The 26,540-nt window shown below is 45.1% G+C and overlaps 3 protein-coding genes across 8 annotated transcripts in view; 2 read left to right on the top strand and 1 right to left on the bottom strand.

Annotated features, from left to right (window-relative positions):
• Window positions 1–23,098, bottom strand: part of LOC105181737 (carcinine transporter) — a 43,234-nt gene extending 20,136 nt beyond the window's left edge. The window contains exon 1 of one of the 3 annotated variants that reach the window (XM_011138711.2): window positions 23,080–23,098. The gene's annotated coding sequence lies outside the window, so the exon portion shown is untranslated. Of the gene's footprint in view, window positions 1–9,546; window positions 9,882–10,115; window positions 10,224–23,079 lie in introns of those variants that run through there. The other 2 variants (XM_025304550.1, XM_025304549.1) reach the window with 2 other exon arrangements.
• On the top strand, window positions 11,524–22,672 carry LOC105181736 (glutathione S-transferase). 4 transcript variants are annotated; one of them, XM_011138707.2, is made up of 5 exons: window positions 11,524–11,674; window positions 18,727–18,888; window positions 19,340–19,507; window positions 20,438–20,580; window positions 20,960–22,672. In XM_011138707.2, exons 2-5 carry the CDS (start codon window positions 18,744–18,746, stop codon window positions 21,125–21,127), a joined length of 624 nt encoding a protein of 207 aa, XP_011137009.1. In that variant the 5' UTR covers window positions 11,524–11,674; window positions 18,727–18,743; the 3' UTR covers window positions 21,128–22,672. The 4 variants fall into 4 exon arrangements, with proteins under 4 accessions (XP_011137009.1, XP_025160337.1, XP_025160338.1 ...); XM_025304552.1 differs by lacking the exon at window positions 11,524–11,674 and adding an exon at window positions 11,709–11,730; XM_025304553.1 differs by lacking the exon at window positions 11,524–11,674 and adding an exon at window positions 11,747–12,023.
• A 1,371-nt stretch (window positions 23,099–24,469) lies between the features above and the next one.
• Window positions 24,470–26,508, top strand: ND-19 (NADH dehydrogenase [ubiquinone] 1 alpha subcomplex subunit 8). The gene is made up of 3 exons (XM_011138712.3): window positions 24,470–24,895; window positions 25,747–25,922; window positions 26,052–26,508. The coding sequence occupies exons 1-3, from the start codon at window positions 24,767–24,769 to the stop codon at window positions 26,269–26,271; spliced, it is 525 nt and encodes a 174-aa protein (XP_011137014.1). The 5' UTR covers window positions 24,470–24,766; the 3' UTR covers window positions 26,272–26,508.
• Window positions 26,509–26,540: the final 32 nt, after the last annotated feature.

Here is a 26,540-nt window from a genome sequence, read left to right as displayed (position 1 = left end):
AGCCGTGAGGGCGAGCTCCGTCGAGCGTTAGTCCGCGACCCTAAGCCGCTCGACGAGCCGCGCAAGATGACGCGTCCGGAAGGAACCTCTGACGCTCTGACGAGCGACACGCGGGCTTTTACGTAACGCGCTAGTTCCGAATGCAGTCATTAGTCCATCCGGAGCGTTAAGCCGGATTCCCTATGTCTCTTGATCCTCCGTCAATCCCCCTTTTTTATAAATGAGACATGGCGGATGTTCCAATAGAAAAGCGTAGGAGAATGTTTCGATTGGGAGAGATTGATGGACTCTTGTCCGTCGTCACTTGGGCGAATAGGTAGGTAGATAGGTAGATAGATTTATTCAACCCTGGCATAGAAATCCTTCCGAGCACATAATATCAAGATAAAAAATGCGAGATATAATGGGGCTAGATGATATGACGCTATGACGGAGGTGTAAGAGGTACGAGACAACGAGCGAAATAGTCGGGAGAGAAAGCTACGTAGGCAGAAAATTTGTCTTCAAACAAAAGGCGAGTAAATGAAAGTAAATAAAAGTGAATGGTCGAGTGAAAAAAGTGTGTTAGCGATAAGCTAGAGATAAAAAATTAAAATACCTAGTGAGATGTAGATGGGAGGATAAGAGGTTACATCAAAGCGAAAGCGCAAGCCGACAGTAAGAACCTAGCCTTGCACGAGGGAATCCCTGCGAACGAGATGTCCCGATCTGAGCCGATCGGTGATACTCCTAACAATAATGGCGGGAGACTTCGTCTCGTTAAGTGAGAGAGGCAGGGGTGAGAGAGAGAGAGAGAGAGAGAGAGAGAGAGAGAGAGAGAGAGATCGTGAGATCTGAATCTCGTTCGCATTTGAATTCCAATTTTCTTCCGTCGGCGGTGACGATGGCTGCTGCGGCGAATTGTGTTTACCAGTGCAACGCCGAACAAATAAATGGCGTACCACCTACGTCACATGATGACTTCCGATAAAATCACACACACGCACACCGCTCGCACTTCAGCTTCTCCGGCCGAGACGCACTTTCAGAACGGATCGATAGACTCCGGATAATATCCACGCGGTGTGTGGAACGTCGTATTTTCACGAGCCGCAGGTAACTCATAGTCTAACGCGAGATAATGGGATAATGGGATTCCCCGCTTAACGAAGGACTTATCTGTGCTTAATTAGCGCGGACAATTTAAGGCAGGCTGTTAATAGCTGCGCGAGCCGCCGCCCACGTCTCTCTCCGACGATGCTTCGATTGCAGCGTGTTACGAGAGTTACGGGCTGTTTTAACGCGAGATGCATCTGGCACAGCACGTGATTAATAACGTTACCTGAAACCATACTGTGATTAATTATGATAATGATCGAATATTTGATCGAGTATTGATATCAGCATCGGTCACGAGCAAACAGGCGAGAAAAAAGGTCCATCCAGGCGAAACCGATTATGCAGACGCGGCAACCAACCGAACGAGTTGGACAGGTCGGTTTCCGGACACACCTCCTCACGGATTTCTATCAACATACGGTGCAAATTAAATACGATGTTCCAGTGAGATTTATCGTATTATGCAATGGGCAAAATTATAAAAAGTCGTTAGCATACGACAACCAGCGTCGCGTCGGCCGTCTTTTCGTATTCAGCGCCAAGATATCGCGGTCTCGTGACCAAATCACATTTTTCTCTTCCCACGATTTTGACATTCGACGGATAAATAGACGCGCGTGAGCGCGAATCGCGACGCATAGATCGCGCTGCGCTGCCTCATGCCTGATCTTTATCCTGGTCGGGCGTTACCGAGGTGTGGTTTATCAGCCTTAATCGCGGGTTTCTTTGAAATTAAAGGAGACTTAGTGGAAATCAATCATTGTTCGTACGAGCCGCTGAAAAAAGGATATATATATATATATATATATAGAGAGAGAGAGAGAGAGAGATAAGAGGAAAGAGAGGTTTTCCTCCGACCGGAGCGCGAGATGAAGGCAAAACAGATGCCCATTGCTTACCGCTTACCGCGGCGATACGAGATGCATGATACAAGAGAGATTTTATCTCTTGGAGCAGCTACACACATGTACGATAGAGCAATCGCATCCGCGTAAATATCCCATTAAGATCAACATTATTCTCATGACGTTAATCAAAATTGATTTCCACCGCGAATGGTGCGTGATCGCAAACGCGATTACAGCAACAGCAATGATAATCATATCGACAGCACGTGTTTCTCTACGCAATAGCCACCGCGTTGACAGCCGCGACCTGGTTCCCAACGCGCCAGCGATATTTCTGAAGTCAACGTTTCCTGTCGCAAACACGTCGAAATCATTTCGGCTGAGTGCGATACGTACACTCTACACTTCCGCACAGTCATTTTGATCGACTACTTTTCGCGAGCGTTCCAATTCTCTTTTTTCTCCATTCCTTCCCAGCCATCGAGGTATTTTCAATCGGGCAGAGAATCGGCGGAAAAGTGGCAAACGGGAGATATGCATTGGCGCTTTGTGGACTGGGATAATACGGGGAAACCGGGCCGCGCGGAAAACGCGCGGTCGCGGATCGAGTCGCGAGTTGTGTGAAAAAAGAGACAAAAATCTCACAAGCATGTGGACCCTCGGCGAAACTCGCCAAGTGTCGACCATCGTTAATCAAACGATATTGACATCGCGTCGCCGGTTGTGTTGGGCGTTAGTCGATCAAAAAGTTTTGCTCCTCTGAAATAAGGAAAAGTCGGTAAACTGTCATGTTGAGCAGTCACATTGCGTGACATCACTGAGTAATAGTCGCTGAGTAAATGGTCATTACATAATATTGCCTGTTCCAGTCGATGAAATTATTCATCATTACACGCGTAATGATTAATTAATTTTGTCGATTGATTTGCCGATTATATATTAGTCAGCTGAGCTTTCGATCGGCCGATGCATCCGACGCTGTAACGCGCTGAATGAGTGACTAAGAGAGTTATCTTATCTTATCTTATCTTATCTTATCTTATCTCTCATTCGTGCCAAGGAACGCTCACACCGCCAAAATGTTCAAAGGACAACGAGAGAGGATGGCACGAAGAGGATGAAAGAGAGAAGGAGAGGGGCAAATAATCGTCCGCCATTTATGCTACTGTAATCACCGCAATTACTTGTCTATTGTCGCGCATTCTCCTGCTTCGAGGATTTACGAACGGCTCGTTACGCCGGACTGTATGTATGTGTGGCGCAAAATTTATGCAAACTAACGCGGACCACCATTATTGGAGCACTTGGACCGTGGCTCGAAATAGGGTAATGGGGATTTTCGAGTGGCCACATTTCCAGCAAGTTTGTATTGTTGCAGTGTTCGATCCTCCGGCAGAGCGCCTGGAGAACTAGTATGGAGAGCACGAGCATGGAGAGCAGCGCGCGCATCGCGAGCTTGGAAAAAGCGCTCCGTGTACTATGTACCCCGACTGCGAATCGAATTTCCCCGTGATCCAATCGTGCCGATTCATGCTGAAAACTTCCAGGCATACGATTAACGAGTCCAAGTCAGCCGCGTTCGCGCGCACACGCGTTTTTCTTCGTAATACTCCTGCGCACTTTGCGCAACTCCATTGACCTCTCCGAGCTCACCTTCTCAATCGAACGCCGATACAGTCGCGTGACTTCTTTAATTTATTCACAATTTTTCCCGGAGACTATCACGCGGTGTAAAATATCGACGCGACAGCAATAACCGAGTACCGAGTACGCTGATGTGTCCACAACAACACCACGGTCTCGTACGAAGAAACAAGGAAAGATCGCTTTAAGGATGTCGGCGCATCTTTTCCTCGCGTTCTATCCTGCGGAAACATATCACCCGCGATTAATATGTATAAGCGTGTGTCTCCGACAGTCGCAGGTAATATAATCGCGCCAATTACCGTCAAATGTTTCTTTCTTCCGCTGATTCTGTTTCTTTCTGATTCTGTTCGATACTCATGGCGTTACGCAACAACGCGATATTGGAAATACCGCGGCCGTCTTTAAGGAGAACTTTTTAGTCATAGCGTAATATTAATTCACATAGAGTCTATTATGCAGACGTTATTCCCATGAATGAGCAAGTTTCGTCAAGAAGTAACGCAGTGACAAGTAGCCAAATAGAACGGGGAAACGTACAACTTGTAGGTCTTGAAGAGGACCTCTCAGGTCATAATTTAAGTCGAATCGAAGCAGATTCGACGTAGGTTTCAGAGTATGAAATTAGCCTTGAGCGGAACAGCGGGCTCGAAAGTAGGATCAATATTTCGACTCGGGCTATAAAATAGAAACGGCTACTCGCAACACACGAGATACACGAAATTATTGTAATCAAACAACATTCTTAATTAAAGCCGTACATTGGTTCACATGACGGGAGTCACGCGCTCGCCTGTCATATTTCGACCACGGCAGCGTGCGAAAGGGATTGTTACGTTCGCAACGCTAATGCAACGCAACGACTTGCGTCATCGAGCGATAATCTCGCTCGATCCGCCATAATTCCCGATCGAGCGCGAAGCCATCTACATTTATTTGTCCGATATCTATATATTCGTGCGATATCCTGGCCGTGACGTGACTCGCGGTTGTCGGCGACCAACCGTTTCGCGGTTTCACATGACGGCAGGACCTCTCTCCCTGCCTCTCTCTCTCTCTCTCTCTCTCTCTCTCTCTCTCTCTCTCTCTCTCTCTCACATTCGTCCTGCCGAGTCCTCCGATGGCTGGCCGCGCCGGCGATTAATGTTTTCCCGCAACGACGGCTGTTATTTCGAGGTAATTCGCATGAATTATCTCGTCGGTGTGCACGTGCGAATAATTTACAATCGGGCGCCGAGGGCGCACTCGTCCGAACGAACAGGAACTTCTCCGCCGGCGTCGCCGTCGCAATGATTGACGCCAATGTAAGGCAATAGGCGCGAATCAATCGCGGCGGCCTGAACGATCGCCGTCGGCGCCGAAGTAAGTTTAAGCGCTTTTTAACTCGCACCAAGCGCTCCCGACATGGGCGGAAATCGAGTGTCCGGCCGCTCTCTCGGAATTGAGTTGTTTAATCTTAAGAGTGCAAGCTCGATGAGCATCGGGAAGGCCAATTTTCAGCGGAAAGCCGATAACTGCTTCGCGTGCTATTTACAAACCCGCCGCGTCCCGTTTCGCCGTCGCGTCGCCCGTCTCGGCGATTGTCTTTATTCACCTGCCCAATCTGTTTGTTTCGATCGGCGACACTTGTGTATTCTCGCCTATTCGCCGGATAAATTCATAATAAGTGTGCACAGTTGCGCTCGCGATAGCGCGCGAGACAGAAACACACATTTTCATGGAGAATGTTACGCGCACCTCGTTTCGACGCTTCTCGCCCGTGTTTTCGCGGTTTGCCGAAAGCTCAAATATCGTCACATTAATCCATCCGCGGTGCGCCCTAATGTGTTTATACATTTGGATTAAAAATTTCGTCCAACGTTCGCAACGTTCACCCGGAGGCTCCATTTGTATCGAGAGAGGAAGAGAGGAACGAAGAGGGGGAGAGAGAGAGAGAGAGAGAGAGAGACTGCATTAACGTCTGAAATAAACGGACACAGATTCACGCAATTCGATAAAGATTTCGTTAATGCGATTGAGCTGTTTCTCACGCGCTCGAAATAATTAATGAAGATTTGCGTTTCGCGTGCGAGAGAGAAAAAGTAATTTAGGAACTGCTGCTCTAAGATAATAAGGTGGTAAGTGTACTCGGAATGTAGGCGGTCAAGGCGACGATATGCAGGACGACCAGGAAAGTTCTCGCAACGAGCACTTAATTACGCATCAACGCCGTGTCTTAAGGGCAGTTAAGGGACAGCGGCAGCGTTTGACGGCAGCAGGGGCGCGGAATTGTATCGCGCTCAACCAAGTTTTAATCGTGTCGCTCATTAAGGTCGGCAACTCTACACGCCGTTGATCTCCACGCCGTTAATCCATTATAATTTAGCATGAGTCTCTCCCGACGGACATGAATGTGAATGCGACAGATCGCGCTATCGCTTAGAGCAGCAGTTCGCTGGCGCGAAATTGATGTAGCGTTGATACTGACGGAAATTAATCTCTAGAGCATCCTCGCAAAATCTCGCGATCTTCCGTGGACAAGCAGCGCGCCGGAGAGAAGCATTGAGTCCCCACGGCGGGACAAATCACTTGTCGAGTATTTATTCTTTGATTTTCCTCTGTATATTTATCGAAAAAGGAAAGAGAAAAAGTATCCGGCGTGATTATCAATCAAGCGCGAAGTCCCAAATAAGAGGAAAATTTATGTAACACAGAAATTACAGAGGCGGTCTTGTGGCAGCAATATTTTTCTTTAAGTAGAGTAACTTCGAGCATCCAAAGACCAACTTTGTTTACTTGCATGGAATGTTGTGTTTTTATAATTATTTTTAGATAGCGACTGTTAAGAATAGTGTAAGACCCTTTAATATGATGTTGAATCATCCTTGTTGAGAAGAACTGTTGCCGTCACAAGACCGTGTAATTACTGTTAGATAAGTTTTTCCTCTATTCTCATACCCCGAAGATAATGAAAATAGTTATCGCTTTACCCTGAACACATACACACATGCATATTATATGTACACATGTCCATAGAACTGTACTAAAAAAGCTGTACTAAAAACGTCTTACAACAAAAAAATGAAATATGTTGCACATGAATAATACTAATAATACTAATGGTTACCAATATTGACAGTAGTTATATGGATTACCTGTCATATTCCAAAGTCGTAAACAATTTATAGACCAGTCATTAAAAAAATACATGCGGCTTGATATAAAGATCCGCGTTTACACAACAATTGCGACCGACAACTGCGACGGGTTTATTTAACATTATCTAAACAATTCTATTCAAAACAATATGTACGTACACAACAATATGTTATTACAATATATAAAACATTACAATATATAAAAAAAGAAAAAATATACACACATATATTAAAACAATATATAAAACAATTTTACACATGTACGGTACAGGTAAATAATTAATTTTTACAAATAATTCTACGAGCCGATAAAACAACTAAATATTTTCAATTTTTATTTCTATTTTTGATCTTTTTCAGTTTTTTCTAATGAAGCTTGCACGGATATACATATAGATGACATTCTTTTTTATTGTCATCTATAAGACACACTGACACAGTTTGATCGTTAAAACCTGAGACAGCCTCTATATGCGTGTATGTGTATTTCTTCGAGTTTCTAATGCAAATCTCTCACGTAGGAAAACGTTAAATGTTTAATTTAGCCGACAATTTAATTTAGAGTTAATAGGATCCATTTTACAGATATATACGCGATATATTTGAGACGATAGTTTTGCAGTAGTCTCGAAATCACAGGGACATGGCGACGAATGAAAATCAGGCGAGAGGAAATCAACTGGCATTCACGCGAGGAATTCTTCAACCGATGCCCCTGCCCGGTCGACATGTCGGCGTCGTCCTAGCTTTCCCTACGTACGCCGATGCCACGTCACATGTGTCGAGTCTCCCTCGGCGCGCGAGTGAATCGGATTAAGTTACATTTTCCTCATTCAACGGCAGACCGACACGCTGCATTTCGATGCTGCCAACTGCAATTCCGGGCAAGCATACGTAACGTTCTCCCGTACAAAACGTTATGCAACCCAGTTTCGAAGTTCACGAGGGACGCGCGCCCGTCGGACAATGGTGCAACCCGAGCTACGTGGAGATTGTGATTAATTTTCTCAATTTATCCTACTTACCCTCCGCCCTTCCTCACGCACCCTTCCTGTTGCCGCGAATGACCGATGAAATATATAAGACACCGCGCGAACTCCCGAGAAAATTTTTTTCTCTTTCCAAAGTTCCTTCCCGAAGAGAACACCGCGCCGCTGTAATTGCGCATGTGCTTACCTGGTCGCTCTTATGTCACCTAAGCTCGCATCAATATGTATGTGTGTGTGTGTGCGTGTGCCTACTGAATATTTGCGATTACAAAGTCATTTTATAAGAAAGCAGTAATTGAGTTTTATCTACTCTAATAGCGATACTTAGCGGCCATATCAATACTTTAAGTTTAAGAGCGGTGCGATGAAATATAAGAGCGACCAGGTAAGCACACAGTGCAATTGCAGCGGCGCAATATCCTTCCATGTACTGCACGGTAGTTGCTAGAACGATTAGTTCATGCTACACCCCATTGATAACGGCTCAAACGCTCCTCCTTTATCGTGGCGGCGCTCGCTCATTCATTCGATGTTAAGAACGACGTTAATACACGATTCCTTAAGCGAACATTTAAAAGACGTTCTTCGTCTATACGTGCTGTCTTTTCGCTCTCTTGAAACGTTGCAAGCTTACGTGCCTATTACAATTAATTCGATCAATTTCTTATACTACGCGTTCGCGTAGTATACTACTAAGCACGTAACGGCGCAACGTCGATTCCTGAACTTCTTCTTTGCTCTCAATATCTTTCTCTTTCTCTCTCTCTCTCTCTCTCTCTCTCTCTCTCTCTCTCTCTCTTAACTTTGAGAAATTTTTCCAAAAGCGATAATATCGCGAACGCAGCATAACGGGGCACAATTAATCGCGAATCAGTTTGCGCTGCATCCGCTTACGTCGCATTGATAATTTCAGATATGTGTATGTGTTCCGCGTGTCTAAAATTTCGTTAAATGATATCTGATAATCGTACCTGATCATTATTATGATTATTACGCTGATATACGATTGGTGAGAATTTTCGTCAATAATGTGTACTCGTTTTACGAGATATAAATACATAGCGACCCGATCAACTTAGTCGCACGTCTTTATTTCTCTACTTTCTATTAATAGCAAAATTCTACACATAAGCTCGATAAGCCATAAGCTCGAAAAATACAAACAGTAACGAAAAATTATGGCCGGCGCTTATAGTGTTATACTTACGAGCTGTTTGAAAGATACCCGCGCGCGATATTGCACACAAAGTTTGTCGATAAAACATAGTCATAAAGATTTCAATCAAGACCGTTCTTTAGACGCGTCTTGATAAAACTGATTAAGAATGCACAAACGAGAGCAACGCGAGTCTTGGATCTCTTAGTCTTGATGATGGGGGGGGAGGGGTGAAAACGTTATCAGGCTTGCGAAATCAGGTTTCGTAAAGAGACCAATTTGTCTTTTACAATATCTCTTATTGAGGCATTCATACAGCGAGTAAAGTAGCAGATACCTCGGAGTCTTGTTTTTGTAAATTAAAAATATACAGTGCGCGCAGTGTTGAGCATCGACCGATTAGAAGATTTTAATTGACTAAAATAATCAGTGGGTCAACAGTCGAAAATTAATCAACCGTCATACATGGAATTGCGAATAATTTAATCGATCGGTCAAACTAATTGCTATTCAGTGTACGATAAATCAAATCAAAGTAACCGATCGAAGCAATCGTGTTACGTGTAATCAATATTTATTCGATGTCAATTCGGCTCACATTAGTCAAGCAAAGTTTCAGCCGATTAATACCAGATACCAATAAGTAGCGCATGCGAAAAAAAGAGAAACATTACTTGCTTGTCACGATGATGGATGCTCGGTGAAGTGGCAATTTGCGTGCATTGTCACGGCTTTTTCAGCGAGTCGCGTCAAATCTGTCGGAATAATACGCGGAAAAAAAAGTTTCACGTCAGCGACGAGAGCAAACTGCGGGAATGCGCGAGCGCAACAGCGGGCGTTATCATCTCGCGCGTTGAAATCGAATTTGCGAATTCTCGCAACGAACTCTTAATTCGGCTTTCATTCGTCGAGGCAGGGAAAAAAGAACGGTCGTAGTTAGCACGCTGTCATGCCGATTAACCCAAGCTCGCGCGCTTCCGAGCGCGTTGTGTGCGCGCTACATTTCCCAGAGTTATTCGCACGAAAAACGTCCACTTCCTTATCGCACGTCGTAAATTCTGCGATCTCGCAAATCCGCGCGCGAGCTGCGCGGCGCGGCGCGACGGGCGCCGAAAAATTTTCGCCGGCAAAATATATATTCGCGAACGAACGGAGCGCGGGGAGACAACACACACCGAAGTCGAAGAGCGGTCGGTTTCTCGCGGCCGGAAGAACGAAACAACGATCGACCGTGCGCACTTACGTCATAAAAAAGCACTCTTTCGTACTACGTGTCCTTATTCAAGCGGCTCTCTTTCGACTGTGGAAGAACGCGCGCCGTTCGACAGCTTCGCTTATCGCCGGCTAACCTTGCACTAAACTCCGTCATTTAGTTCGTACCATTATAATAAAATGCACGCGAGCGTCAGCAGACGCATTTTAGAGAGCCTGCCGCTCTGATCAGGGCACGGACGCCACTTACGCCGGCAATTCTTTGCCACTTTATGGCTGCGGTCTATTAACGAGACGGCCCCGGTTATTCTTCCGTGGAAACGTCGCGTTCACGCAATCGTATTCGCGAGAAACCGCGGCGAACCTGCGCGCGTCGGCGCGAGACGACTCTCGCTGAATTTCCTTCTTATCTCTCTTTTCCTCCTTTTCCTTTCGCAACGAGTTAAAGAGAACATTTCGGCGCGTCTCTGTTGTGTCGAGAAAGGAAAAAGAAACGAATTGTTATCTCTCCCCATAGAATTATTTCACTAATCGATTTTTTATCTTATCGCGAGCAATTTCGAAAAACGTTAGAAAAACATCACAAGTTTTCTCGTTAACGTTCTTGGTAATGTTCTTGGTATTGGTGTGCAATTTGTCCATTGTGTAATATTGCTGTTTTTGCAGCAAAGAACTTCTAGGTTACAAACAGACCTAACCTACTGGCCTCGATATTGGAAGAGCCGTCCATTGTGCGAAACCCACGAAGATGGAGGTAACGTAATGAAACTAACTAGCTTGGTCTGACCAATTAACCGACCCAAGCACGACATAACATTTAACGTACAGTCAGCTTCCCCTGTTCATGTGACTCTTTCATCGGGTGTATAGGATTACATGGAAATCCTGTGCCGGACAAAAATCGCGCGCGCCGGAGCGTCGTGCGAAAAATAATGGACCAACGTTGTGTGCGACACATCGACAACATGTCGGAATCACACGACATTTTTATCGCCAGATACAGACGTTGCGTGTACACTCACCGTGACACGCGCGCAACTCGCATTTATTTTCCCCGCGGTGCGTGAGATGAGAAATTACGACGTAATTTCTCGCGAATCCTTTGGCATCCGCATTCCTTCGTGCTTATTTTGCGCGCGCGTCTCATTACAGCGTTGCGAGTTTTGCAGCGTACAAAGCGATCAAAAGCGTGTCTCTCTCTCTCTCTCTCTCTCTCTCTCTCTCTCTCTGGGACTCCGAAAAAAATCACAGCAATTCCAATTAGCTCCCGAGAGGATCGCGCGGAAAAAAATCCGGCGGCGCGCGCGACGGGAATTAGGTGGATGCAGGAGCGACAGTTTCGAGCCACCTCGCGCGCGCGAGGAGCGGATGGGGGTGGAATCTGGCGGGTGGTATAAATTTTCTGAGGTTGCGCATCGTGCTCGGTGGAGCCTGAAACTCGGCGGTGCCGAAGTACGGCAGAGCGCAAGTGGTGCCGAAGGAAACCGGTGGTCCTCCTGTCGGATCTCATTCGTACGACATCAGTACGCTCCGTGCCGGCGCACGAGTGCTCGTCCTCCGGGGGTTGCGGGACTTTCACGAGGGCGCGGGGTGAGTTTGAAATTTGCCTCGCGATCGTCGACGCGGTCGGCACGAGCTCTGCTCGGGTGAGTCCACACGTCGGGCTCGTCGTTGAGTGATTCGACGTAATACTCTCCGCAGTGCATGCCTCGTATACCCGCGCCTCTCTCCTCGCATTACGAATTCGTGCGCGCCGCTCGTTGGACTTTGTCGAATAACACGGCGACGTGAAACGATTTGTCGCGCTGCTTGTGTGTGCGTATCGGGATTTCGCGATTTCGCGCGAGTTAATTTCGCACAGGCGAAGGCGTTTAGCCCACGATTTTTCTGTGATTCTTAATCGCGGTTCTTAGTGCGTCAACACAACCCGTGTTGGGTGGTGAGTGGCCGAGTGCTGAGAAATTCGCGAATTTCCCGCGATTGATTCGGACGAGCCTGCGAACGGATCGATCATTTCATAAATTCACGATACCGCTACACACCGCGTGTGTGTGTGCGTGTGTGTGTGTGTGTGTGTGTGTGTGTGTGTGTGTGTGTCGATTTATATGTGTAATATGAGATTCATGTCAAGTGCACCTGAATCCGGCGACGTACTTTGGCATTTTTCATTTCTTCCGCGTGCGCTCGCGTGTACTTCGTGCGACGTCTTTTCCTTTATCTGAATCTACCGAGAAGCAATTAGTATGTTGCAATTAAATACTCTCGATCACGTCGTGCGCAAGAGCTACTCTCTCTCTCTCTCTCTCTCTTTTTCTTTTTGCACGATTCTTCTCCCGTTTTATACGCGTTCATTTTCAACTTCGTGTTCGCCAGCTGTGTCTTTGAGAATAATGAGAAATTCGCAGTTTCGAATTATGAGAAGGAGAAAGAGGAGGATGGGATTATAATAAGCAGTACTCGCGCCCGCGGTTATTGGCAAAGTCTCGCTTTAATTTAAACTCGATAGGGAATTCTCCAAGTGCTATTCGCGCGGGCCGATAACTAAGAAGAAGGGATATATATATACCGTCGTGCATATTCTCGCGCACTTGATTCTCATAATGCAGCCGATATCGAATTTGGCATCGCATCAAGCGGCTGACGATCCTCTTATCGAGAAGGGGATCGCGCATCGTCGAAAAGCCGAAGCACCGAAGTTTCATCGTTCGCGCGGAGACCGGGACTCTCCGCGAGAACTGCAATTTATGAACTCCGTCTCCGCGGCTCAAGGCCGATACCACCTCGGTTTGTACGCAGGCCGAAGAAAAGGATGAGAATGGACGTATTTACGGCGTTCTCGCGTCGAGTATTAATCACCTTTTATCCGGGATTTCCGAGAGAAGGCGAGAAATGTCGTCGCGCGTACACAGTTGCGCCCTTTCCCGCTACGTTGTGTCTCCCAGGAAATTGCGAATTACGAGCGTCGAAAAGGTTCTTGTCGCGCTCTCAACGATATTAATATTGCGCGCTGCGTCTACAAAGGGGAAAATGTACGTTCGGCGGATATACACATGGCGGACTCGGATGTTAATTTCAACGACGAAAGTTTCGACGAAAAAGTAAAAGAGAGTAAATTCGGAGTTTATCTCCCCTCGAGGAAAAACGCTATATTCGGACGCGACGTTCGGAGAATTAATAACGTCCTCTCGAGCCCCGGGGGCTCGAAGAAAAAATGAAGGACTCGGCGACACCGGGGTTACTTAAGGGACTTCGGAGAAATTGCGAATTATGCGCCGTCTGATCGTGGAATATAAATGAACGCGCGGATCCGAAAGGCGGGCTTTAGTTATACGCGTTCGCCGATCGCCCGGTTATCGTGCCTCGGGGCTGAAAAAAGAAAGACGACGAGAAAACGGTAGAAAGAGAATAAAACTCGAAAATAATATGGGATATTCCAGGCTACGATATGCCTTTGACATAATATCGGGAAAACTTTTAATTGCGCCGCCGAAAAGCGTCGTGGAAAACTGCGAAGCCCCGAAAGTCTCGGTAGTGACCGAACTATACCTCGTCGAATATCTCGACGAAATAAATGCGAAATCGGATTCCTCGGCGAATACAAAACCGTCTCATTAAGGAAACTTTTGTACGTCCTCCCCTCCGAATAAAGCGTGTCAAAAGGACAAACTCAAACGAGAAGGGTCGGAGGAGAAGGAGGGCGATGGTCGTACCAAGTCGATATTCCACGTCAAGATAATAAGACGTACGTTTTGCGGAGAGCTTTTTTATAATCTCGCTTTCATCCGAAACTCTTGAGACCGTTTCCATGTCGAGATGGCCCGCATGACTAATGAATCCGCTCCCGAAAGCGGCCAAGGCGAGCTTTCAGCGAGCTAACTCGCGCGAAAGAGTGAGAGCGAGAGAGAGAGAGAGAGAGAGAGAGAGAAGGGGAGAAAAAGAGAGATAAAGAGGGTTAAAGAAGATAGGAAGAGAGAGGAAAAGAGAAAGAGGGTTAGAGAGAGAGAGAGAGAGAGAGAGAGAGAGAGAAAGAGAGAGAGGGGGAGAGAGAGGGAGAGAGAAGATGGAAAGGGAAGGAGAGGGAGAGAGAACGCGGTTGCTAAGGGTTGGCAACGTCAACATTAATACTCTTTCGACCCTTATACCTTCCAGCTGTCCGCCCACGCGACGAATTAATGTTTTCGCAGATACGGGCCATTGATTTTACGTCAAATATGGTTACCAAGGTTCGGTTACCTTTACGACCTGCCCCGACATTCGACTCCGATATCTGTTCTCGCACATGTAACCGCGTTAAACCGCCTACCTCTCCGGTTAAATTTGGACAACGTAACTACGCGCGTACTGGAAGCGGTTTGATCAAACGAATTCGCGCCAACAAGTTAGGCGACGAAGTGTCCGGTCCTATTTATCATCGTTCGTCAAGGCAATTAACGAGAGAGAAAAGGGGAGAGAGACAGAGAGAGAGAGAGAGAGAGAGAGAGAGAGAGAGAGAGAGAGAAAGAGGGTGGAAGAAAGAAAGAGAGTGTGCAAAATACGGGCGAAGTGTTCGGCCGTCCTGGAAATAATTCCGTACGTGCATATTTTTTCAGCGGAAAATTAACTCGATATTCTCTCCTCATCGTCCTTGTTCGAAAAAGAGGAAAAGGATTAAGAGAGGAAATGTAGGTTGAATGGGAACCGGACGACGGCAAATCCAGGATTAATTCGCGCTGTATAGCTTACATTCACTTGACTCGTACACGTCCAGTGCGGCCGTATCGGGGCGAATTAATGCGCTGGATTGTACCCGCTACAACGGACACGTTACACACTTCGCGCGCAGAAACATTGCCCGCCACGTGTTTCTATCGGAGAAACCATCGAGCACCGAGCATTCCAAGCAATAATCAATAAATGTCGCCTCTACACAAATCCCCAGCACCAACCACCGGAACAAACTATACTATTAATTAAATAGATCTCTTTAGAATTCTCCCTCCTTCTCTCTCTTTCCCTCTTTTTCTCTCATTTTATCTTTGTTACGTCCTAGAGGAGGAGCGCAACTTCTCCGTTCGCAGGAAAGGCGAACCTCGTTCGTACACGCGTGCCAGGGAACGGGTCAGGAACCCGACGGTAAGGTCTCTTTACTCGCTCGCTGACGTATACGACGAGCGGTCCGTTTCTCGGTCAGGGACGCGAATCCCTTTACCGGGGATAGGACCATGAGTCGACTGTTGGAAGGTGGGGTGATTTTGAAATTAATTGGTGAAAATAGATTAATAACAAATTTTATTAAAATAAGGATAACAAACAAAATGGTACAACGGCGAGGTTTAGAATATGACGATTTACAGTTACGCGAATGATTGTATGCGTATGTGTGTGTGTGTGTGTGTGTGGGCGTGAAGTAGAAAGAACAAGGGAACAAAAAAAATGGAAAGAATACGAATAGAAAGTTAGTCGGGTGAGAGGAAACGAGAGCGGTCTGGCGAATTAAGGGGAGTGGACAGTTCGGAAAAAGGGACAGGAGAAATTGAAGGGTTCGAGGAGGTGGACGCGCGTGCAGGGTAAGAGGAAGGAGCAGGGGATGACCGTTGAGGGAGAATGTAGGGTGGTATAAAGAGGAGTGACGGATCTGGGTTATAGTTAGTTTCTAAAGAAATATTGATAATCGCTCGGAGGTATCGAGCGTTAGATTCTATTGCAGCGGGATCTCTGGTTTCAAAAATTGATTCGAACGAGTCGATAACTCTTTGAATAGTCACAGTGGTATGATAGTTGTGACCCACTAAAAATGGATTCAATAATAACGGATGAAATTAATAAAATAATGGTATAACGATAAAGAATAAATAAAACTTACTGTTGGTTCAAGATGGCTTGTACAGGAAAAGAGAGCTGCCACTTTGTGTGGGTGTACCTCTCAGGATCTCTCGGGATCAGTCTAGTGCCCACACTAGCACGTTACACACAGCAATTCGTGATAATTATTGAAAATGATGAAAATTTGTCAAAATCCGAGTGACTGGATATTAACTTGTCACAGTCTGAATGTCTGAATGACTGAATGACTGAAATCTCAATACCTGAATATCAGAAAGTACTCGCAATCTGAGTGCCGAACTTGTGGTTCTGATCTGGGTGCTGGTCAGGCGAAGAATGAATTCACCTTTTCGTTTAATTAAAAATGTCATCTCGGTTGAGAGAGTAGAGTTTAGGAGGTTGCGTCAGGGTTCAAAAGTTTATGTACAGATGTGGACATAGAATTTTGTTAATAACATTTTCGGAGGTGGGATTTTAGAGTTGCGTCGCAGTATCTCTAAAATAACTATTGTAAAGGATGGGGTATCATAAGAGATTTCATCATCTCGCTAGTTTTAGTAAGAGTTGTTGGGTAATATATTTTATGATGGGACATGGAAAAGCTGTAAGTTCTGGAGAATTAACAAAATCAGATATCGACTGGTCAGGCCGGGAAGTGACTCAGCGGATCTTCCCGACAAACAACTAAAGGACTTTGGTCTAAGGGGAGTAAAAAAAGAAATTGGTATATGACGTCATCGTGCTCGAAGGGTTACGGAACATGTTAGTTGAATATAACATTTGAACATTTGAAGCGAGCAACATAAAATCAATTCGCTCTATTTATAAAAGAATCTAGAATACGCGGAGTCCACAGGACGTAACATCTTCTTCTCTGTCTCTTTTTTGTCCCCATATTCTAAAATTACACTCGTCCTTAGGAGATTAGAGTGAGTCGAGAAGTGTGAAAATAGAAATAAACGGCGAGTATCGGGAAAAAGATGCTTTATAGAAAAAAAACAAACTGGCGACTGAAAACTTCAATGTTTCTACGGAAATCTCGTTAATGCGAGAATTACAAATATGAAATAATTTCCTGTGGGAGTCGTAGCACGTCTTTGTATGGTCGTGTGAACGATATATACGCGTGAAGGAAATTAAATCTTTGCTCTCGAAAGATCTTCATACAAGAAGGGGATCAGATCAGGAAGTATCTGAATTGTGACAGAGAGAGAGAGAGAGAGAGAGAGAGAGAGAGAGAGAGAGAGAGAGAGGGAAAATATTTTCTCCAAAAGGAAAATTTCATTTTAATAATTGCTTTATTAAGTGATATTATTTTCCTGCCACGTAACACAACCGAGGTGGTTAGTTTTTAAATTTCATTTCGAATTTTGCCCTGCCCAATTGATTTACAGTCTTTCACTCGGAAAGTTCTTTAGAAAAAAAATCTCATTAACTCTCTCCGTCCTCTATCTCCCCGCCCCCTCTCTTTTGAAAGCATATCGTGATTCCGCTTCTAAGAGAAAGGCGCTAAATGGACGAAATTAAAACGGAATTATCAAATAATTATCGTCTAAACTTCCCGACGGAAATATATGCCAGAGGTACATCACCACCCGGTCGGCGTAACTTGTGAAGTTTTCTCATTTTGAGTTCGTTAACACGCGAAACCGCGGCTTACTTGCAGCCCCCCGCCCACCCCATCCGAAGTCGGCACCTTGCTGACTTGCGACGTGTAACATGAATTATACAGCGTTGTTTTAAACAGGATTATCCGGCAAGAGTGCCGAATTACGTAATCCCGCCTCAAATTTGATTCGCCTCACAGAGCGACAATGATATCGACAGGCTAGACTTTACGATAATTTAAGAGCGTTGTATCTGTCAATTATGAACAGCAGCCTCTTGTTTAATGTTCCTCCCACACGGAAAAAGTGAGGATCGTTGTTAGTCACGGTGTAATATAACGTGACACTGAGTTTTAACGAGACGTACCTTTAACGCGAGACAAAGTACCTCGAGAGCGAGAAAGTGTGTCGGGCTGTGCTTAATTAAACGACAGAGGGAATCCGCGGCAACTGTAATCGCGATACGGTGATAATAACGAGACTAATCATTCACACTGAACTTGAACTGTGATAACGCACGAAATGGCCGATATGTGGAATATACGTATATACCTGTATAACGTGGTCAATCTCGGTCAGATAACGTACATAGCCGCAAAGTACACTCCAGATATACCCGACTCCCACGTACGTGCATGAACGCATAGGTGTACGCCGCCATAAATCTCTGTGATTTTCAAGGAAGTCCAGGAAGTTCGGCCGCGTTTGCCAGTTATGTTTCGCCTTATCTGCGGCGGAGATGAGCGGGCCGATCTCCGAAATTTGATAAAACTCGCCGTTCACGCACCCCTAATCACGCAACCCTATCGTTACTCCCGAAACAAGTCGACCACCTGCGGTGAAGATACTCCGGATAGATTGCAGAGACTCCGCTGGGGGGATCCGAGGCGATCTATAGGCGATCGTGAATTACCGTAGATTACCCACAAAGATAAAGGGAGCTTCGGCAACGATAAAGTCCCAAATGAAAAGCGGCGGTGGTATAAATTTAGTCTAATTTCGGCGAATCGGTCTGTAACTCTGCCGAGTCTGACGAGATCGAGATCGACGGGGAAAGGAAGTGGGAAACGGAGACAAAGTCGGACAGAGAGAGAGAGAGAGAGAGAGAGAGAGAGAGAGAGAGAGAGTTGTTTCTGGCACCTTTGCGAACTAGACCGGCGCGATGAAAGCAATTAGCCCGAAATTACGCTCGTAACTTTTCCGACACACTCGTATACAGCCGAAAATTTCCAGAAGGGCGATCGAGTGAAATGGCTGAGGAGCAGCCGACGTACAAATTGATCTACTTCAATGCGCGAGGTCGGGCCGAGCACATCCGCTACATATTCGCCTACGCGGGCATCGACTATATCGACGAGAGGATCACCAACGACCGCTGGCCCGAGCTTAAGAAGTGTAAGTACGAAAAACTCCTCACAGTTGGAACAATATTCACTTCCGAATTCCGATTAGGTTTTAAGCCACGCCTGAATTTAGCACGTTTAGACGTGCCAGACTAAATAAGTTAATGTAAGCGGATGTTCCTTGTAAGTGACACGCTTGGACATTCAAAGCGCAGGAAAACGGACGCTAATTTCCGAACAAATACGTCCGCGCGTCTAGAACGGATGTTTTGATTCGCGAAGAAAGGGTGGAATGAGAAGGCGGAGTTGAGGCTAACAGAGAGCGGAAATCTCAAGTTCCGCCGCTGAGAAGCTCGTAATTTATGCCTAAGAGAATTAATCAGGCCCGAAGTAATCCCCCGGCCCGCAAACTAATCGATCGAAGACAAATTGCTCCGTCTCCCCTTTCGCGAGTGACTCGCATTCGAGCGTTCGACCTGTCGATCGCTTTCTCTGTTCCCCAGCGATGCCTTACGGGATGCTGCCGGTCCTGGAGATAGACGGCAAGCCGATAGCGCAGAGCAACGCCGTGGCGCGTTACCTGGCTCGCGAGCACAATCTCGCAGGCAAGGACGAATGGGAATCGATGCTGTGCGACGTGCTGGTCGATACTTTGGGGGACCTGAAACAATGTAAGTGATACGTGTCCGCCCCGGGCCGATGCATAGCCCGTAACAAAGCCAGGCGCTCCTGCGAAAGCTGCTTACGATCGTATCTCCGCGGCGCGGCGAATCGACGTGTCTCGTTACAAATCTCCCACGAGGCGGCCCTCCCGCCCGCGGTCGCTTATTTCTCGCGGAAACGACGGAACTCCGAGATCGCCCGTTCGTTCAACCTTCAGGCTCATCGCGAGCGCCGGCCCGCGCGGTCGATAAGCGTCAATGACGTCCGCGCTTTTTGCCGCCCGCCGCGATCGCGATGTCGAAAATCGAGCGGAAGGGAGCTCGAGGGGTTCCTCTTGCCCGAGATGAGGAGGGAAAAAGAGTGCGGTGCGCAGCCAATGCGCCTCGATATAAAACTCTCGGAAAATTCTGACGCGGCGGGGACGGGCGCGAAACTCCTTCCGCTTTCCGCTCTTCTGAAAGACATGAGTCTTTCTCTCTCTCTCTCTCTCTCTCTCTCTCCCTCTCCCCCTCTCTCTCTTCCCCTCTCCCTCTCTCTCCCCCTCTTTCGCATGACCTATTTTCACCGGGGTTCCGATATAATCGAGCGAATGCTACCGACCGTCGTGGAAGAGCTTTTCGCGAGATGCCCCATGTAACGTGCATACGATACCACATTGGATCGCCGCCGACATAATTCCAAGTAATAATACGCGACGTGCAATTAGACAACTTAATGAGACATTCTAACGGCACGGTTATTGGATCGCCCGCTATTTCCGGCTGATTTAGCCGCTATTGTAGTCACTCCGCAAGCGGTCGTTCTTACGCTCTTGCAATTTAGCCGGATATTTACAGCGATACCGCGCCGACCGCGGCCTGTTTTTATTTTCTCGGTGCGGGAGGAACTTTGATAGAGGTGGGAAGTCACTGAAGCCCCGCACGCGGTCTACTTTCCAGTTATTTTTCAATATCGCACGGAGGAGGATCTTTTCAAGAAGGAGGAGAAGAAAGCGAAGCTCCTGAAGGAAACAATACCGTTCTACCTAAATAAGTTTGAACAGACCGTCGCTGAGAACGGTGGTTACGCTGTGGGTTCCACGGTAATTATTCAAATGTATTAAGATCAATTACAAAAAAAACAAGTAGAAGAGACTGGTTGATTTATTGGGACGGAATTTCTGGTTCGCACGAAGCAGCGGAGATCCGCGTCTCCTCCGATCGAAACGCGTTTGATTCGTTCATTGTTCCGTTAATTCAACCAATCTGTCTTCTCCGTGCGTGTGGTTTAACGTTTTCGTCACAGGCGAGGACAAGTGAAATAGGAAGCTCGGATAGAAGTAACGAAGATTCAATGGACTTTTGTCTTCTCTTGACATTTTGCATCGAACGATGCCTGATCGTTGCCGTGTAGCACGCTGGAGTTGAACACATTCTCGCTTTGCCGATGCATAACCGCAACGATCGATTCGCGCCTTTCAGACTACGTGGGCGGACTTCGTGTTCACGGTGGCGTTGGAAAACTTCGAGAATATTTTCGGCGCGGCAGCGTTGGACAACTATCCGGCGTTGCGCGGCCTGAAGAATCGGGTGCACGAAATTTCCGCCATCGCCGACTGGTTGGCCAGGCGACCCCATTCGGAGTTCTGAATTCGTCGTCGTCGTCGTCATCATCGTCGCGACGGGAAACCAGCAGGAAAACACATCGACGTCAAAAACAAGTACATATCCGCACTCCTCCAGCTCATTATCCCGCATCGCCGCGGTAACGACGAGAGAGGGGGACGTTTCTCGCGCGTTATACTAGAGGAAAGGTCTGATGTATATTATTATTCGCGCACACACAAACACACATACACACACATACACACACACGCACACATTTTATGCTCTTGCTCAGATAAAACCGCAATATCTCGCTTGTATAACTCGACATTAAAAGAAAGGGCTCGCCACTCTATAAAGGATACTGCGTCGTAAAACCGATTCTCCAAAGTTCGTTATAAGTTTGACACGTTTACGTCCCGCGCGAAAATACGCCGCGAAAAATATACAGCACCGCGGAGAAAATTTGTCGTTTAGGCCACCTTTGCGAGTTATAAAAGGGAAACCGAAAGGACGAGAATCTTCAGCTCAGAAAGCAGCTTCAACATACATGTGAGCCGCGAGTTTCCGCGCCTCGTTGATCGACCTCAATTTGTTTTCGCACTGGTGGCGAATTGTATGAGAGAACGGAAAAAACAACGAAGTTGAAGCTGAGGGACTACGTGTATTACCGAGTGTCAAGAATGCTTGTATTCAATGTGTTCATTATCGTGCATCATGCGTGTTACGTATGCGTGAGCGGTGCATCGCTGCGCGTCGATAGATAATCGAGATTAAATGCGTGACGAGATAAGTATCTCGAGAGCGAATCTCGTATTTCGCGATGTACTCGATATACTTGTTCCTCGCTACAGAGGCGGGTAGAACGCTCTGCTGATCCTGTATTGTCCCTATCTTCTTTTGAATGAAGTCAAATCGAATCGGAGCGTAGCGAGCGAAGTACGACACATAATACAGGGTAACACTATAAATACGCGAAAGGCAGAAAAACATTATATATATTGAACGAGATGAGATTCTGTCGTAATAAAAGTGCAAGGGTATTACCGCGATAATGAACATCCGCGGTTTTTGTCGCGATGACAGCAGGAGGAAGGAGGAAGGTAGAGCGCGTGATAGAAACTTTGTAAATGTACCGTGTAAGATTTTAGTAGCAACGCACCGTGTCGAAACAAGATACCGAGCGAAAAGATGTATGCTTTTATCGTGTAACTCGTCGTCGTTAGGAGGGGGAATAAAGCAGACGAATAAAAAAGAAAAACAGCGGACTTTCTAATGCATTGCAATACAGATAATAAAGAGCTTTGTGAGCTTTCTCATTGACGCTTCATTCAACAACGTACTTGATGTACGGCAACACAGTCAATTGTAATTATCAAACGAGAAAATAGAGAAGAGAAGTTGAGAGAGAGAGAGAGAGAGAGAGAGAGAGAGAGAGAGAGAGAGAGAAAGTATACATGTCTAAGCGCGGAGATGTATGTGCAACGTTGCAATGTAATATTAAGTGTAACATTAAGTGTTGAGATTACAGATGTAATATAAATGTTATTGTGGTTATAAGAAATGGTACGACTGATAATAATAACGTGACAAGCACTTCGTGTTTACTTCGTTTTACCTTCGCTCCCAAATAACGCGATAAGTCCTCTAAATAAGTCGATTGTCTTACGGCTCTGAGATACACAATCAAAAGTAACAATATTTATGCTTGGTCAAGCAATATTTATACTCGCGTATATAACAACATTCTGCATTCGGCTCTTATTGGCCGAGGATAAATATTTCTACTGTCTGACGTTTCTCACTTCAATCGACGAATAGAAGTAAACGAATAGAGGTAAACATCAAATAACAGTAACTTTACATGAATGTCACAATTGCCCATTCGACTATTATTCACAACATAAGTTATATTACACTTACATTGTTGAATGGAAAATTACAACATGTAATATTACTATTACTCGATATTTGAAGTATGCTTTTCCAATACTCACCGATTGTTTCTTCAGCGCAAGCACAAAGCACACGGCATCACGAACTCTCAGCGTCGCAACGAACACTTCATTTCAGTTCTCCCAGCGGCGAGATTCTCTCTTTAACGGCGAGATGTTCACTTGAGGGACACTTCAACGAGATTTCGCGACGACGAACGCGCGAAACTTGCTTTTGACACTCCCGACGATACTTCGCGCACATATATGATGTTTTCTTTCGCCATTTGGAAATATAAGGCCCAACGATTTCCGGAGATCGCGAACTTCGAACCGACATGATGCGGCGCGGCTGCGTAATATTTTGCTTGGCGCTCCCGACGATTCACTTCGCGAAACGGTCATCCTTTCGGAAATTGTGGACATCTCGCCATATTCGCGTTAAACTCACCCTCGGCACGCCCGGTGATGATAACTCGCACGCGAGACTCCCCTTCGCCGTTCGAAAACACAACGATCTAATATGAACTTCGAACCGCCATAATTCGGCGATCGAGCGCCGTTTTACTCAGCGCTTCCGACAGTAGATTTCGCGAGATAGTCGCTTTTGGCGACTGTTTACAGGCATTTCGCAACAACGTCCGCGTGTAATCTGCTATCTGAATTCCAAACGACAGCAATTCGCGCGTGAAACTCACCTGCGGCCGACAAAAACAGCGAAAAATACGCAATGGCTTCCCGAATCCGAATCCGCCGCGCCGCCATCATGATGATCAAGGCTGCGTTCCGAAATTCACTGCTAGTACTGAAAATATATAGTTTGTGTCACGTATACTATAGAATTTCAGTGCTGGCTGAATATCGGGACGCAGCCCAAGATTCTCGAGGCATCGATTCGACTCTCGACTCAAAGAGCCGGCCAATCGCGAGACTCCGTTTCTTCCGTGTTTCTTACCGCGCGATACAAGTTGCGCGAGATTCTCGACATATCTCGAGTGTCTTGCAATAACAATATCAATAATAATTCCTTGACAACGTATTGTTGTGGTTGCATTCGAGAATCTCCTTTACCTTGAGAATAACGACGAATTTCACGTCGACGATAACGCAAGTGATCGAAATCGAATAGCGAGTGTTTCGTCGATGGAGGTTATTATGGAGGTTCGTCGATATCTCGGCACGAACTGCTATCGATATTGAATTATATCATCACAGCAATGTGAAGTCTCAGAAGGATGTTATCGCACAATTAGATTCTCACGCGCATGCGATAATTACGTCACGAACTCGTGCCAGACTCGTACTTAAAATTGCAATATAAGTCACGCAACATTGCATGACAGATCTATCATCAAGACAAACGCAACATATTAATGGATTTTATTGTTTATATCAATTTACTGCGTTATTTTCCTTCTTACGGCTTCCCAGTGTGCCGTTATGTGCTTCTGTCTTGCAATTCTTTCTTACAACATTTTCTCTTACTTTCAATTTCTGTGTAAAACAGGTACGGTCATTGGGAAGCGAGAGCTATGCTCATATCCACAAGCAGTTTTCGATTAATCGATTATTTCTCGACTACCTTATCTCTACTGTATTACGGGTTTATAGTTTCGCGTGTTTGTAATGTTCGTTTCGTACGTAGTTTCGCATTGAGAGTGCGGGAAGATTACGTATCGAGAATCTTGTGCCATCAGTCATTCCGTCGTAAACGATAACAAACGTCGCCGAAGTAGCGCTGTAAAAAAATATGGCTGCGTCGGCGAAAACTATGCTGCCCGAGGAGAGCGAACTAACCGTTCAGGAGATCCAAATAAGTTGGCCAGCACTTCATACTGCATCGGTTTATATCGGCAAGGCCTGTGAGTGGTATAACAATGTAAGTTACAATCTCAAGCGAAAACCGATTGTCGCAACAATGCAACGACGTAGTATTTACCTTAATTTGTTGTTCACTGAGGATTACATAATGATGTACCGAGTCTTCTAATAATGTTTGACATGTATCCATTCATAAATAGCTTAATGTACAATTATTGCTCTTATTTGACATTGCATGGTTTCATGCCCATTTACCACTGTTAATGATAATGTGTGTGACAATACACAATATTGTGCTGGAAATCAAATAAAGCACTTTTCCTGTGATAAACTTTAATTGGCTTTTTACAGTCTACAGTTCTGTAGTTTGTATCTATATAGTTTTATTGTGTATGAGATATGTATAATTATATCTTAAGATAAACAATCTTCTAAATATAAAATTTTTCTTTTCTCTTATTTATTTTCTAATATAGATATGTTAGGGAATACACATGTATATACAGAATATTTAAAAAATATTTAGCCAATGTTAATGCTATATTCCTGGCAATCCCTGAAATGGCATGTTGAGACATGTATTGCTGCTGAAGATAGTCATTCTGAACAGTCCTTATATTTTTATATAAATTTGATGTTAATTTATTTGTAATTATGTCAGGTCATATTTCACCTACAATTATGTCAGCAAATTAAATTTAAATTAGTGCAACTCATTAATGATTGGTTTTCAGATTTACATTTATCTAACCTTCTTTATTTGTTTTTATCTCTAGAATATACTATTAATGTTTGACCAAATATTTTAGAATATCCTGTATAACAAAAAGTACAATTTTTTATAATAATTAGAGAACTCTTGAAAAGTATTCAAATAAACATCATATATGAAAATTGCTCTTTCTTCAGGAATTTATGCTATGCAGATCTGAAGAAGGTGACCCACGTCGTTGCCTCAATGAAGGAAAAGCTGTGACTGCTTGTGCACTAGATATTATGAAAAAGTTGAAGAAGCATTGTCTGGAAGACTTTAATACATATATGACTTGTCTTGACAGATCATCAGGAACATTGGAATTCGCTCCGTATGTTATTTTTTATCGTAGTGATTTTTTATTGTAGTAATAAAAAGAAAAATATCCAAGTTGATTATTCTCTTTAGCACTTTATATTTATTTACTACAATAGCATAATGTAACATGAATATTACTCAGATGCCGAAAAACACAAGCTGCATTGGATGAGTGTGTCCTTAAGAATTTGAATATAGAACGTCCACCTTTCGGTTATTTCTGTGAAACTAAAATACATCATACAAAAAGGCCACGACCAGAAACATCAGAAACAACGTTTCCAGACCCGGTTCCTGGAATTCCGATCGATCAACCATACGAAAAGTCAAAATACTACAATCGCTTCTGGTTTAAGAATTAAATCTGTCAATGGATTACCACTAGTACTTCGGTCGTGCTGTGAAAGTTACATTGTCGGGCGATTCAGGTTGATTCAGGTAACTAGACAATTATAGAGAATCGAGGATGTGCAATTTATAATTGTGCTTCTAAATGCCATAAAAATATTAATTTCTTATGGAAATGTATAAAACTGCCACTGTGTAATATTGTTAATATAAATTATGAACAGTGAGATAAATGATTTAATTTGCTTGTTCATTGTTATTTTATCTTACACAAATCCAGATA

The sequence above is a fragment of the Harpegnathos saltator genome, unplaced genomic scaffold (genome assembly GCF_003227715.2).
Source record: "Harpegnathos saltator strain DR-91 unplaced genomic scaffold, Hsal_v8.6 scaffold626, whole genome shotgun sequence".
Classification (NCBI taxonomy): domain Eukaryota; kingdom Metazoa; phylum Arthropoda; class Insecta; order Hymenoptera; family Formicidae; genus Harpegnathos; species Harpegnathos saltator.
This window is presented reverse-complemented; position numbering and strand designations above follow the sequence as displayed.

What these genes read in the sequence shown, in the direction of transcription:
- LOC105181736 (XM_011138707.2), top strand. Translation starts at nt 18,744, where the DNA reads ATGGCTGAGGAGCAGCCGACGTACAAATTGATCTACTTCAATGCGCGA. An exon ending in CTGGCCCGAGCTTAAGAAGT is followed by an intron (nt 18,889 to 19,339) that starts GTAAGTACGAAA and finishes TCTGTTCCCCAG; the next exon opens with CGATGCCTTACGGGATGCTG. An exon ending in GTTACGCTGTGGGTTCCACG is followed by an intron (nt 20,581 to 20,959) that starts GTAATTATTCAA and finishes CGCGCCTTTCAG; the next exon opens with ACTACGTGGGCGGACTTCGT.
- ND-19 (XM_011138712.3), top strand. Translation starts at nt 24,767, where the DNA reads ATGGCTGCGTCGGCGAAAACTATGCTGCCCGAGGAGAGCGAACTAACC. An exon ending in CCTGTGAGTGGTATAACAAT is followed by an intron (nt 24,896 to 25,746) that starts GTAAGTTACAAT and finishes CTCTTTCTTCAG; the next exon opens with GAATTTATGCTATGCAGATC. An exon ending in GGAACATTGGAATTCGCTCC is followed by an intron (nt 25,923 to 26,051) that starts GTATGTTATTTT and finishes AATATTACTCAG; the next exon opens with ATGCCGAAAAACACAAGCTG.